Source organism: Rhineura floridana, chromosome 22, assembly GCF_030035675.1.
Source record: "Rhineura floridana isolate rRhiFlo1 chromosome 22, rRhiFlo1.hap2, whole genome shotgun sequence".
In the NCBI taxonomy this organism is placed as follows: Eukaryota; Metazoa; Chordata; class Lepidosauria; order Squamata; family Rhineuridae; genus Rhineura; species Rhineura floridana.
The window spans coordinates 12051283-12067264 of record NC_084501.1 but is presented as its reverse complement, the minus strand read 5'-3'; the positions used below and the strand labels follow the sequence as shown (position 1 = coordinate 12067264).

At 44.2% G+C, this 15982-nt stretch overlaps 1 protein-coding gene across 1 annotated transcript in view; it reads right to left on the bottom strand.

Annotated features, from left to right (window-relative positions):
- RPRD2 (regulation of nuclear pre-mRNA domain containing 2) overlaps nucleotides 1–15818 on the bottom strand; it is a 43995-nt gene extending 28177 nt beyond the window's left edge. Inside the window, 1 exon segment of the mRNA XM_061606780.1 lies at nucleotides 15482–15818. Coding sequence (XP_061462764.1) covers nucleotides 15482–15758 — 277 coding nt within the window. The 5' untranslated portion in view covers nucleotides 15759–15818.
- Between the last annotated feature and the right edge of the window lie 164 nt (nucleotides 15819–15982).

Below are 15982 nucleotides of genomic sequence, written 5' to 3'. Positions count from 1 at the left end.
TCTCAAGAGCGCAAGCCCATACCGTAGCGACAGCAATAACTGCTGCTGTGCACAGTCCCACTTCCAGCACTGGTGGGGCTGGTTGCCTGCAAAGGACCTACAGGCCTGTCTCTGTGAACTGCCTCCTCGGAGCCTGTAAAAGGCAAGTCACCTCATCCAGCCAAAAAAAAAAAAAAAACACGGGTGCCTGCAGCTCAATCCGTCTGTGCAGCTGACTGCTTGAAAAGGAGCCAAGAGGATGCATCACTCCTATTCTTCCCAAGACTGGGCCTGGAGAAGTGGCCGCAGGGAATTAAAAGACTTGCAACGTCTGGAGGGCCACAAGTTCCCTGCCCTGACCCCCGACTGCCAGAGAGGCTGGCGACCCTTTTGTGCTCCTATTCAGCCAGACCCGTTTGAGAAGCTCAGAGCTGAAGCACAAGAGCATACACCTCTAACACACACACACGAATACCCCCAAGGTTCCCCAAGCTGTCCGAGACAAAGCACCCTCTCCCAAATAACCTGGAAGCTATTTTTATAACACCATCCCATACATGTGTACTCAGAAAGAAGCCCTGCTTAACTTCAATGGGAGTTACTCCTTAGTACCTGTGCGTAAGACCACAAGTCGTTGCTTGAAAACAAGTTATTTTCCCCTCTTGAATGGAGCAGCAAAATCAAGAGAGTAAGTAAACTTCTTTTGGTAGCAGGGGGGAAGGCTTTCTGATATACTATCACTATGATTCACCATTTACTCAACACCCACCCATGAGGGACTGAATGATCTTGTCACTCTCATTCTGAAAGCCGCTGCCACCAGCAGCTCTTCTGCGGGGATGAGGAAAGATCCCAGACACCTGGCACCTCAAGCAGCAGCAGGGAGCTGGCTAGGCCAGGGGCTGGACACAGGTGCCCCAGAGGCCATCTCTGCGTGCTTAGCTGTGGTGTGTCTATGATGCCCACAAGAGCTCCTCCAGTTTGCAGAAGTTCTTGCAGGTCCAAAAAGGCTGGTAACCCCCTAGCCTAGGAACTGTAACCTGTGCAGGACTGGCTCTTTCAACATGCAACGCGGCATCTTTGAAGGCTTTTCCTAGCCCTGCCCTTTAGTTCTCTGCCAGCCCCTCCCCCCCCTGCTCCTCTCTTAACTTCAAGGGCTCTCAGCTCCTTGAGATGGAGCAGCACTTCTCTTTGGGCAACCTGCAAGCACAAGATTGCAGGTTGCCACGTATCCATTTGCTGCCCTAACGCACTCTGGGAGGCTGCTGCGGAGCCCTTTGGCACACCTGCAGGATGAATGATTAACCCCACCACGACTCAGGTGGAAGCAGTGCAAGGACCCCAGGAGTAATGTGGCCACCCCACACAGACAGCCATACATCAAGGAAAGGGGGTGGGTCTTGCTTCTCAGGAGGTGAAGCCACAAATATTAGCAGAGGCGTTTTGACCACAAGCATCATTCAGAGCCAAGCAAGCTTCTCAAATGTGAGATTCTGGGGGCCCACCCTCACCCCCTGAAGGAGTTGCAAGCAAATTGGCCAGTCCACTCAAGCGGCCTCCTCTCCCCACCTCAGTGCCTATTTATATCTTAGCTGGACCAAGCGGAAAACAGGGCAGCCAAACCTCTCCAGCACCCCCAAAGAGTATAAAATGGGCAACCCTATGACTCCACAATTGTTTGGGCCAGGAGTCAATGGGAGTGGAGTCACTGACATCTTACATTTCTTCAGATATTTAAAAACGTATAGCTTACTGTTTGAGTTTTGTTTTGTAATAGAGAATTATGTAATTTCTTTCATGTTGTGAGCCGCCTTGAGCATCAGATTACTATGGAAAGGCGGCATACAAATAAACCATGATTACGCTGATGATGATGAAATTATTTTCTGACAATTCCCTAAGACCTCTCAAACCCTAGGCACCTTTAGAGTCATAGGAATGCAGATATCCATCGCTTCCCCGACACAATAATGCCATTGCCCTGCCTGCCATCTGCCCGGGACAAGAAAGCTGTACCATCCCAGCTGTAATTTTACATTTTTGGCTGCAAGTGCATGGAGGGAGGCTGTCAGGACAAACACTAGCCATTTTATTCCTTTCTTCAGGCTGGGAGGCTTGTTAAGAGGGTATCTAAAAGCTCTTGCAGCAAGATTCAGGGCCTTAGGAAATGCAATTCGTGCACAAAACATGAAAGGAATAGCACATGAGACAGACCTTCAAAGCTAAAGGTTTTGTGCATTGAATTCAGGGCTGCCCACCACACCATTAGGCAAAGACTGGCAAGCATGCCATGGTGGTTATGCCCACCCACATGGAGATTTTAGTCCAGTGGCTTCCAATGAGCTGTAAAGTTTCAGGGTATTAGCAATTCCACTTTATGACTGTTAAAAGAGCAGATAGCTTTGGGTCCCACTACTCCCAACCGTCATCCTGGCTGAACAGCATAAACCAAGGTTTTGCAGGTACTGACTGTATTCACACATCATGATAACAGGCCAGAGTTGCTGGCTTATTACTTCTTTGGAAAGAGCAGCAGGCTTGAGCACCAGTGATGTGGGGTGGAAATTTTTACAGTGCTTTATTTTTCCCTTAGAAAAACTTTCCATTTCATAAGTTTGTAAGTAACAATGAAAGGATACCAATGGCAAACAAGGCATTAGGCAAGCTTCAGAGTTTTTAACTTTATTTACTAACCACAAGTAAAATAAGCATGCTAAATTAGCTCACTCCCTATGGCATCAGGAAATTTTCTGACACAATGTGAACGTTTTCCTGAAAACTCACGTCACTGGTACAACTGGAAGGAAAAAGGCCAGGATTCAGAAGCTACCCTCAAACCTTGGTTTAAGGTTGACTGGCGATCCTGGCTGTGTAGCTTGTTACTCCCATATGGCCAGGGAAGGAGTGGAGTGGAGGCAACTGGACAGCGTGCGCCTGATAAACCACAAGCCACCACCCCAGGCTCAACCTATGTATGAAAGCAGCCACTGACAGAATTAAGCCCCTTACGGCAAACAATCGAAGCTTCTCCAAGCTTTGCAAAACAAAAGAAAACATTCCACTAGCAACATCCGATTCACACCCAAATCTGGTGACCCCTGGCCTTTTTGTGCTGCTTTCAAAATCTGTGCATTGAATTTACTCACATGTGCATAATTCTGTCTGTTATGCTCCCCTCAGTCTCCCTTTGCCCATTAGATGAGAGGCTGTGAATTAGGCATCTCTTTTCCTTCATGTGAAAACCCCACCATTATGGGGAGTTGACAGGATGGGCAAGAAATGTCAACAACAGCTGGAGGCTGACAGACCACCACACTGTCATATGCCACAATGAATAAAAACAGCAAACAGCTTCAAAGGGTCCCACAATTAGTTGCTCCTTCTTCATTTACAGCACATGTTTCAAACATTCAAAACATTTAATGTCGATTGTCTCGGACAATAACCCTGAGAGGTAGGCCTGTGTTACCTCCACACTGCAGGAATTTGGTAAAGAGGCAGTTCATTTTCCTAAAACTATTTAAATGAGTTCATGGCTGGGGTGAGACTCAACTGGAGAATCCCCCAAAGCTCACAATCATGCAGTTGGATCTTAACCTTGCTTTATTTGGAAGCAAGCCTTGCTGAGTACAATGGGGGCTTACTATGAACTAAGCGTGTGTACAATTGCAGCCTCATAACCACAACACTACACCATTACGCCCCAGAAGTTACCACGGACAATAACTTCCTGGTATATTCTGAAAAGCAGCAAAACAAACAGGATAGTGTATTACACTTGGCAATTTAATACCTGGACACCCACTCCTGCAGCACAGAGCTGCAGCACCTGCACTCCAGGTGTAGGCCATGAAATCACAGCAATGAGAAACAAAAGGACCCAGCACAATTGCACAAAGGGCCAGAAAGGCACAAAAGGGACCCAATGTTCTTAAAACAGTAGTAAAGCTTAGATCTGATATATGTCCATTATCTCCCAAAATCCCTAGGAGAAATACTGTTCCTCACTCCTGACTTCAAAATTTATGGAAGTTTTAAATGTCTAAATCATGTAGCATTAATCCAGTATCTGTATTTTATACCGATTTACTCTTGGCTTTTGACTGTTTACTTTTACTGTCTCTGCAATTCTTATTGTTAAGTTTTGCTTTGATGTAAACCACTTCGAGATTGTTTTGACAAAATGTGGTGTACAATAATGCAAAATAAATGATAAATAAATCACAACCGTTCCTAATGCTGCTGCTTCGTCAACTGAACATCATCTTTCTTGCTAGCAACACTGCAGCTCAGTAGTTTTTTTACACACACACACACCCTACCTACCTTTTAAGAAACAACTTAGAATCATAGAATCATAGAGTTGGAAGGGGCCTTGTAGGCCATCGAGTCCAACCCCCTGCTCACAGCAGGAAATCCACAGCTAGAGCATCTCCCGCAGATAGCTGTCCAGCCTCTGCTTGAAGACATCCAGCGAAGGGGATCCCACCACCTCCCTAGGCAGTCGGTTCCATTGCCGAACCGCCCTTACTGTCAAGAAGTTCCTTCTAATGTCCAATCTGAATCTACGCTCCTGCAACTTAAAACCATTAGACCTAGTCCTACCCTCTGGGGCAGCAGATAACAAATCTGTACCCTCCTCTATGTGACAGCCCTTCAGGTACTTAAAGAGTGCAATCATGTCACCCCTCAGCCTTCTCTTCACCAGACTGAACATGCCAAGTTCCTTCAACCTTTCCTCATAAGACTTGTTCTCCATACCAGCTATCATCCTCGTCGCCCTCTTCTGGACCCGCTCTAACTTGTCTACATCTTTCTTAAAATGAGGCGCCCAGAACTGAACGCAGTATTCCAGATGAGGGCCAGAGCTTGGAAAAGTTACTTTTTTGAACTACAACTCCCATCAGCCCAATCCAGTGGCCATGCTGGCTGGGGCTGATGGGAGTTGTAGTTCAAAAAAAGTAACTTTTCCAACCTCTGGGCCTGACCAATGCAGAATATAGTGGGAGTATTACTTCCCTCGACCTGGAAACTATAGCTCTGTTTATGCAGCCCAAAACCACGTTTGCCTTTTTTTGCCGCAGCATCACACTGCTGGGTCATGTTCAACTTGCGATCCACTGCAATTCCAAGGTCCTTCTCACACGCACTACTGCTAAGCCAGGTATTTCCCATCCTGTACCCGTGCATTTTGTTTTTGTGGCCTAAATGCAGAATCCTGCATTTGTCTTTATTGAATGTCATTTTATTATTCAAGGCATTAATTAGTGTTCAATCACCAAACATCAACTGAGCATCAGCAAATCTGCAAAACCCAAAGTCCACAGTTGGTCAATACCTTTTATTAGTCACAAAAAATGTGGCAAGCTTTTGAGTACTGCAGAACTCTTTATCAGGGCATGATATTAAACAAAGTAAGGGGTGGTGTGGATGAGGAAAAAATAAGAAAAGCAAAGAGGTAGAAAAAATAGGCTGGATGTTGCAGCTGTGAAGTCAGCCTGTAGACTCAGTTCCCAGATGGAGACTGCAGGCTAAGTCTCTCTCTCTCTCAAGTGCTGAGATATCAGGTTACACACCTGGGATAAAGAAGCAATGGCCACTCCCCATCTCCGAGACGTTAAAGCTGATCTTATAACCTGGTTCTGTCCCATACCTTAAACAAAACGCACAGGTTCTGGGGCAGGCAGAAAGAAAAAGTAAAGGAAAACATGGCACTCTTAGAAAAGCCAAATAGTGTAGTATTATTTGGTGGTTGGAAGGGACACAACTTTGCTGTCTTCAGGTGGTAGAAGAGAGGCTGCTGCAATACTAGCTGTCTGCTTTCACATACTTATTTAGCCTGCTATTGTTTTTTATCTGCTGTTGTAACAATTATTAGTTGTGAAATGTTTTAGATAATGATTATTTAATTATTTAAAATGTTATAGGGTTTGTTGTTAACACATTGGGAGCCACTTTGAGGGGGGCAAGCCTCAAAAGCTGCCTGTAAAATTAAGGGTTGCATCCAATGTGCGTCATGCTCAGAGCAAACCCACTGAAATTAATGGGCAGGACTAACTTAGGCCCATTAATTTCAGTGGGTTTACGCTGACTAGAAGTTAGCTGGATACGGTTTATAGAAAATAAGAAATAAATGGATGCCTTATATAAAAATCATCTTACTGCACATTTTGAGTATTTTTTCATTTTTTTTGTCATCAGGTTTCCCCCCCCCGTGTTCCTCAACCTTTTGAGTGATAGCCGGCTAAATCGTACTCAGACTTAAGTGTGTTGAGCCTAATGGGTTTATTCTTGGGTATGGCCAGCACTGATACTGCCCTTCAAATTTATTATTATTTTATTTATTACATTTATATCCCACCTGTCCTCCAAGGAGCTCAAGATTGTCTACAAACATGGTTCTCCTCTTCTCCATTTTATCCTCACAACAACCTTGTGAGGTAGGTTAGCTGAGAGACAGTGACTGGCCCAACGTCACCCAGTGAGGTTCATGGATGAGTGGGGATTTGCATCCTGACCTCTCAGGTTCTAGCTCAACTCTCTAACCACCGCACAGTGGCTCTGTTCCATCAGAAAAACTAAAAGTATATTTTGGGGGGCAGTAAACCAGGTTTTTCTCAATATTTTTCTTTTTGTTTGGGGAGGCCTTCATATTTTTAAATGTATACACACATGCGCTTAACACATGCTACACAAAACTTCTCCCACACTTGAAGAGCAACTTTCCCATGCCAATTGACAAGTCATTCTGCTAAACCTGAAGGATGCGTTACATACAGCAATATGAACAAAAGACCAATGTTATACACACACACACACACATGTGTATATGTACACTTCTCTCCTAGCTTTTTGTCCAACTTGGAGAGGGCCCTCAATCCACACATTTCACTCTATGAATGAAAAATCCCAGACTCTGAAGGTAAGCAACACAACCTTACCTCTTGCTCATCTAAATTTGTGTGCCGTTCTCCAAGCCAAGGGAAGTTATTCAAGCATCATTTCTACAGATGCTTCTCTTTTTCCCTGGTCAGAATTAACACAGTTAATATTTACAAATATATATACGCAGAAGTTTCAAGAGCAGTTTTGCATGGGTTACTTTACTGTTTTCTTTCTAGATACGAAAGAAATCTGAGGAGGGCAACTTCTATGCCCCTGATTCTAGGCCTCTCTTAAGTGGGAGTTCAACTGCAATGAATGGGATTTTGGAATAATGATGTTTGAAACTGGAGTATGCCCCAGATATGGTAGCTGCAGCAGGGCTTTATGATCTTGCCAACATCTAGGTTGGATGAATGATGCCAACCAGGGCTGTGGAGTCGGTACACCAAACCTTCAACTCCGACTCCTCTATTTTTCTACTGTCCGACTCCGACTCAACCCAAAATTGCTTCTTGTCAATCAAAATTTATTTGGAAGTCGGAGTCAGTACATTTCTACTGACTCCGACTCCACCCAAAATTGCTTCCAACTCCGACTCCACCCAAAATTGCTCCCAACTTCAACTCCACGACTCCGACTCCACAGCCCTGATGCCAACACTGTGTGACATTTCAAACAGGCATTCCCAAGTTTCCATTCAGTTCATGTATACAATGTGTGCATCAGCAACCAGGTCCTATAAGTTCCCAAGGTCTTTGACAACCAGTAGCTCTTTTCAAAACAGATTCGCCTAGAAATCAAGCCAGGGCCATAACCTACAGAGCAAGTGTGAAAAAGCATCTGCTGAAACAACCCATATTTAGGGCAGAGGAGAACCCAGCAAAGTACCAGGGCTGGTGCGGCCTCCCCCCCCCCCCCGCCAACAGGTGCTGATGAGAACTGATTCTCAGGTATGGAATTTGCATACCAGCAGCACATACAAAACCCGGAAAGGTCTCCTAGTTTAGCCTTTGTGAAACTCCCCCTCACACAAGATGATGCTGGATTAATAGCTTCCAGCATCTCCGACTACCGGGTGTACTGGCTAGGGCCAATGGCTGTTGCAGTCCATTATCACTTGGATGGAATCAGGGCTGGAGAATCAGGGCAGGAATCAGGGCTGTCCTACCTAGACCAAACACTCTGCCTATGCTCACATATTGGTCTGGTTGACACAGATTACTAAACCACGTTTAGGAACGCAGGAAGTCGCTTTATAGTAAGGCAGCCACTGGGGATCCATCTAGCTCATATCGTCTACACTGAGTGTCAGCAGCTCTCCAGGGTTTCAAGCAGGAGTCTCCCCCACCCCTACCCACAAAAGGCCAGGGATTGAACTAGGGCCCTTCTGCATGCAAAGGAGACGCTCTAACACAAGTACAGCCCTGCCAACAGTTAGCCAAAGTGTGGTTTGTTTGAATGTCAGAACCACCTACCAGACCAAATGTGGCTTGGTTTGTGGCTAGCTTGTGAACCATGTAGCTTGGTTTGGCATTATGTCTGAACCCTGCTTAGCCATGGTTTGTTTGCCCCACCCCCACCCTGGATCCTTACCAAGCTTCAGAAACAAACCATGTTTTAGAGAAACAAGCTGTGGTGTGTCTGCTTGTCTAAGGGACAACTCATGGTTAGTGGCAAACTTTGCCACTACATTCACCAGAAGCTTTTTCACTGGAATAGGAAACATTTCATTTTAAAAAACACAAGATTTTCCAGAGCAGCTACTGGATAGCGCACTGAGGTTCTGATAAACAACATTAATTTATCTTCACAAGAAGTTTGCCACGTCTGATCACATTTTCTGTACATCACCTTGACTGCTAAAACTACCATGTTTAATTACCATAAAGATTATGCACTAGATATAGACAATCATGATTCTCGCATAAAGAGTCCCTATAAAATAACACCAGTGTTTTATGGCACCCTTCCAAGGTTTGGAACAAGAGCATGAACTAAGGTTATTTTCTAAGAAATGTCTTCAGTGCACCCCCAATATTCTCAGATAATCCACCCAGCACTTCCAGACCCTGAGGGAATAAAGAGGGAGTTTACACATCACAAGAAGTAGCATACAATCAGGTGCAAGTTCAGAAGCTGATCTTTGCAAAAAAAGGAACAGCTGACATCCAACACCACTAACTATATTCATGGCTACCAAAACACTCTTGACTTGTAACTCAGGTTTGCATTTACCTAAAGCCAACAGAAGTTGTTCCAGTAAAATCCAATTACTTTGCTTATTTTATTCATATTATTTCCAGGAAGCATGCCAAGACAACAGCACCAACGACACCAGAACAGTCACACACTTTTAGGGTGTTCCCGGCTACATTGTAATGTTTGCAGGAGTGCTTGTTTCAATTACAGCTTAAGCAGTATTTTACCCTGCAGGAACAAGCTTCAGCTCAGCTGCAGCCATAGAACATAAACATCATGAAATCCACACCACTGTTACGCAGATTCAGAGACACACATACAGGACTGACAAGGATTTCAAGAGGATAGTGAGAAGCCTTGCTTGGAAATGCAACCTACATTTCACAAGTTTCCCAGAGCCTCAAGCATTATCCTAGAGGCCAGATCAAAATAGTTTGTCCAAAGCTCTGAGAAATCAAGGTGGCCATGCTGTTTCTTGGAAACCACATCCATGCTGAGGACTCAAGCTGGGGATGTCGAACCTATGGCACTCCAGAATTTGGTGGACTCCCAACTCCCAATTAAGGGGAAGGACCATAGTCCAGTGGTAGAGCATCTACTTTACATGCAGAAAGTCCCTGGTTTGATTCCCTGTGTCTCCAAGGAGGACTGGGAGAGACCTCTACCTGAAATCCTAGAGAGCTGCTCACCACAGGCTGCTGGGCAAGTGGCAATTTGCAAGCCTATCTGAAAGCTTTTAAATGCCAAGAGCGTGTGTGTATGTTTGTGAATCCTTGTTAGCAACTTCATTTCCACATGTCTCATAACATAGTGGGTGAATCCGTGTCCTTATTTAAGGAAGAGATGGAGAACCTGTGGCCCTCTACCTCCCTGGTCATCCCTGACCACCAGCCATGTTGGGGGCTATGGGAACACAGGAAACTGCCTTATGCTGAGTCAGATCACTGGTCCGTCTAGCTAAGCACTGTCTCTACTGACTGCAGTGAGGCAAGATTCATAAGTTTGCCCTTTCATTTTTTAAACAAGGCAACAAATGACTAATACAGGCATCCACCAGATGGCCTGAAAACTTAGCAACTTCCATGGACTCATTTGGAAGGCTACTTGCATCCCCCCAGCATTTCCCCCCTAACCCCTTAATTGCAAAAATCAAGAGAGGGGGAATGGCTTATCTACCTGACAACCTGTAGAATCTGTGTACGCCATTCAGCCTTGGGACTAAGTTATGCACTTGTGAAGAGGTACAAGGCAATTACACTTGTTTTGAAAAACACCACTACCAGCAGCAGCAGAAGAAGCAGCTTGGAGGTCTTTTAAAATGTATATAATGGATTTAATATCCTGCTGTTCGTAGACAATCAAGCCAACACATGACAATATAAAACAGCACATTTTTTATCAACTGGAATCACGCCAGTTATTAAGAAGCCAGCAACATCTATTCTACAAATCTCATTCTACCGGAACATACCCCATTCTATATCTGTGGTTGGCTAAAACACCACGCTCTCACACAGAATAATCACCAATAAGCTCCTTTTCCATGAGAAACAAAAGAAACCAGATGCCCACTCAGACATCAAGTTCACCAAGCAACTCATCTTATGTCACAGGGATAATATGACACATGAGTGCTAATTACAGGATAACATCAAACTTTCCCTAATTGCTCCAAGGAGTATGTTATCTTGATGAATCTTTGTGACAACCCTGCAAGTTCAGGACTCAAACCTCCCGTTACCCACCAAATTACTGGATGGTGTTAATCAATCCCAACCTAGTAAGGAATATGAGTCCTTCGAACATTTGAAAAGCATTACAAACAAGCAGACCAGCCAACTCTTTTGATCTAATGTATGCAAAGGGTTTCTGAGTTCTTGAAACACCCTGTATAAACGCTAATAAATTAAGACTGCTTCTTTTTGGGCATGCACACGTCCCAATTTTGGCCCTCCTTATAGAGCTATTACATGGGTCACCGTGATAATATAAGCAAAATCCTTTGGACCTTTCAGAAGCATTGATCAGGCTATTTGCCATACTGCAGACACTCTTCTCAGATGTAAGCCCTGCTGGATTCAGTTTAATTTATTCCCAAATAACATGGGCATGGGATAGCAAAGGATCACAAAATTAAACACACACACTTAGGGGTTATATGTTGCCTCTTAACACACTGAAATGGGCTACAACAAAGTTCTTTCTGAATGGCCTCTGTCTTCTTCCTGAAGAGGAGTTAACCCTTTGCTGTCTGCTCCACTACTCTGCTGGCCAAGAAGCAAGTGATCCTACCGCTCTCTTGCAATCCCTTCATTTTTGGCATACCTTGCAGGGCCCTCACAAAGGCCACAAGGAAAATGAGCACAGTATAAACATATACGTTTGTACACTGATATCCAAACATTTGCATCAACAGCAAACATCACCATCATAGCAATTCTTGTTATAAAGACTTGCTAAGCGATTCTCAGCCTACCTTACAGGTCTGTTGCAAGGATCATTGGGACAAACCCATACAATGGAAGCATATACTGACTTTCAACAATTCAAAATGCACTGTAGAAAACGTCAGTTAGAATCTTCATATAGATATTATACACAATATATAATTAAGTAAGATTCATATTCAGTCCACCGCAGAGGGCTAGTGCAAGGATCAATACGATAAAAACACACACCATAAACACATGTATAGTGTCTTTGAACACTCTGAAATGCACCAGACAGAAATGCCAAAATCTTTACCTATTCAGATAATAGTTTTCTATAAAGGGAGGTAAGAATGGCCTCCTCTGTGCAGTCCTTCCATCAGCAGGTAAAGACTTTTCTCTTCCTACAGGCTTTGGGACCTGAAGGTCTTAAGGACAGGGCTTGAAGTGGGTGCTGTACTGTCACTGTTTTATCTGCATGGTTATTTAAACTGAGTTTGCAGTATTCTAAATGTGGTTAAATGGTTTTTAATATTTCAGTAGTTTAATTATATTTTAATGCAGATTTTTGTATGTTCTTAATTATGTGTACTTTTTATCTGAAAGCCTCCTTGAGTTCCAGTTTGGAAAAAGGGCAGGGTATAAATAAAGTTTATTATTATTATTATTAATAATAATAATAATAATATGTATTTAGGAAGAACAGAGGTAGCTGTCTTATCCCGAGTTAGACCACCTGTCCATTTAGCTCAGTACTGTCTACACTGACTGGCAGCAGCTCTCCGGGGTTTCAGGCAGGGGACGTTCCCATGCCTACCTGGAGATGCCATTGGGGATTGAACCCTGGGCCTACTGCAAGCACAGCTGGTGCTATGCCACTACTATCTTTCCACAAACATTACACACACCACAATAACAGCAAACAATGACTGGTAGGAGAACCCATTCAATCCCTTTACAGCTACTCTCCCTATTTTCATCCCAACGTGCAGGGCTGCTGCAAGGCTCAATTAGTACACGATGAGGAATCTGTGGCTGTCCAGAAGTTGCTGGACTACAACTCCCTTCCACCCTGACCACTGGGTGTGCTGAATGGGTCTGATGGGGTCTGGGAAGGCAACAACAACTGGATAGGCACAGGTTCCTCATTCCTAACTTACACCCTTAATGAAGGTATACAGCATCTTTGAATACTTTGAAATGCACCCTGTATAATAAGCCAAGTAAAACGTACACACAGATGTCATCGGCACCATAATAATCCATCACAGTAATATTAACAATGCATCCTGTATAAAACACCATGTCAAATCTAAATACAGATATTGTACAGACACACTATCACCACCATCACAGCAATATTAATAATGATCCTCATTATAATAAGCGACATAAACTACCAAGTGAAATATACACACAGATATTGCACACACAAGCATCATCACCATTGCCACAAAACACTAGTACAGTAGTAGGAATCAACATCATCATCATATTAATAATGCACCCTGAAGAAAATGCCAAGTAAAATCTACACAGAATTATCGTACACAATATTATCATTATAACAAGCTCCACCATAATAATGTTCACCACAGCAATATTAATATTATACCACCATGGGGGCTTCTGAAGGACCACGTTGCCCTGAGGACAGCAGGGAAGAAGCAATTACAACTTCTTCTAAACCAACACTTGTTCTCTGACTTATTGTAAATAGATTAATAATCCACCTTATAAACTAAAATCTGCAGATCGACATAGAGTAAAAGTACTGAGGCACATCATAATAATGCTAACAATGCATCCTCTGAAAACTGTCAACTAAAATCAACAATGTACACACACAGCACCACTGTTGTATTAATCATAATAATCATAGCAACATTGATCATGTTCCTTGCATGAATTACCAACTAAAATCTACACAGAGATACTAAATCATCTAATTCTAGATGTTTGATTTCTTATGGAAGAGGCAAACTTTCTGCTTGAGAGATATGCCCCCAAAAGCTATTGGAGTACCACCACCATAGAAATGTCACAGTAATAATGCACCCTGTACATGCTACCAACTAAAATCCAATGGAGTTACTGCACAAACACACACAGCATCAGTACCACCATAGTAACATTAATGATCACAGTAGTAGTAGTAATAGCAATAAACAATGTATAAAAAGCTGAGTAAGATAATCATCATAGTAGTATTACCACCCATATAAATCACCAAGGAGAATCTACATAGAGATATTGCAATAATCTTACTGATCACCATAGAAATATTAATAACACACACTGAATAAAAAGTATTTTTGTATGCTGCATATTGTAAAATCTCTCTCATGCCTCATGGGAAGTGATTAATAAATGAAATTATTATTATTAATCATCCAAGTAAAATAATCACCATGGTAATATTGCCACCTGTATAAAACATCAAGTAATATCTGCATGTAGACATTGTATGGACAGTACTGATGATGTAGGTATGCCATCCCCCATTTTCATGCAACTAATATTGGATACAACCCAACCACCACCACCACCCCAAGTAAAAATCATCATCATGGTAATATTGCCACCTTGTATAAATCCCCAAGTGCTATCTGCATATAGAAATTGTATGCATACAATAACAGTACTAATAATGAACAGGTATGCCATCTGCCCTTTTCACGCCACTAATACTGGACACACTTTAATAATAAAAATCCAAGTAAAACAAACTGGCCTGTCAAACTGCTCCTGCTCCTCTATAGCCTTAGGCCTAAATGTTCCCCCTAGCAAAGAATGTGCCCTTTATTTTGGCAAGCTATCTGTGCCAAAGTATAGGAGAGCATTTTTTCTGGCTAGGGTTAATGCCATGCCCTCTCTGATAATGGAAGGAAATCCTCAAGATCAGAGACTGTCCATTTGGTTCTGGTGCTGTGGAGTCTACAGCACACATGCTTTTGTACTGCAATTTTTATAAGGGTGAAAGGGACAGGCTGCTGCGTCCCATTTTGGAAAAGCTTCCTGCTCGAGCTGATGGGGTTCTTTAGAAAGTATGTTTAAAACTTTAATAGTCCCAATGTCATTTTAAATGTTGCCAAATTTTTAAACATTGTTATTGACACTAGGGCTAAAATGATTACAGAGCAACTGGTTTTAATGCCTGCTCAATTGTTTGCAAACCCCAAGCAATATTTGTGTACAGACACACAATAACAGTATTGATGATGATGATGATGATACAGGTATGCCACCTCCCTTTTTTACGCCACTCATTCTGGACACACCCCAATGCCAACAACATTCTAAATATAAAAAATGATCACCATGGTAATATTGTCACCAGTACAAAATGTCAAGTAATATCTGCATATAGAAGCTGAATGCACCCAATAACGGCGCTGAAGATGATGGTACAGGTATGCCATCACTAATACCGGCCACGACTCAATAACAACAACACTCCAAGCAAAGCAATCTGCATCATGGTCCTATCGCCACTTGGTATAAAACCCCCCCGCAAGCGATACCTGCGTATAGAAACTATATGCATCCAATAATAGTAACGGTAATGATACAGGTATGCCACACACACACACACACTCCCGTTTTCATGCCACTAGTATTGGACACAACCCAACAACAACCACCCAAGTTAGGGAAAAAAATATCATCCTCATGGTGCTATTGCCACCTTGTACAAAAAAATAAATAACCCCAAGCGATATCTGTGTATAGATAGACCTTGCACGCGCTCAGGGCGAGAGCAGGCGGGGAGCGCGATGGGGGTGCCAGGGATGCCACAAACACACACACCGTTTCCGTGCCACTGCCTGGCACCAGCAGCAGACACCCCACCCTAGGCAGGTGAGGCCGGCAGGTGACCCCTCCCCCCACACGCCCCCCTTCCGCAGCGCCCCCTCCCATTCCAGGAGCAGGAGCCCCTCCCCATGCATCCACTCATGTATGCATGCATCCTCCCCGGGGAGACTCACATCTGCGCATCCACTTCATCCAGTGGTGGACGATGGTGCTGTGGTGCCGCTTGTTCTCCAGGCACCACGACGACAGGCCCTGGATGGACTCCATGGTGTTGGTCACCGACTGGAGCTTCCTGTCCAGCGACGCCTCCAGAGGGCCCGACGACGACGAGGAAGAAGAGGCCGCTCCTGCCCCTCCTCCTCCTCCTCCCGCCGCCGCCGCAGCGGAGGACGACGACGACGAAGACGACGACGACGAGGAGGAGGAGGCCTTGCCGCCGCCGGCCGCCATCTTGCCTCCTCTTCGGTCGCACCAGCAACGCCGCTGAGGGGAGCGTGTGCGTGCGCGCGTACGGGAGGGAGGCGTGTGCGTGCGCGGGCGCGCCCCTCCCTTCTAAGTGCCTACTGCCGCTGCCTCTTCAGCACGCAGGCGCAGAAAGAAGGGCCTTTTCGCGCGCAGGCGCAAACCAAAAAAAGGACCAGGCAAGCAGAACCTGTTTTTTTTGGGGGGGGGCG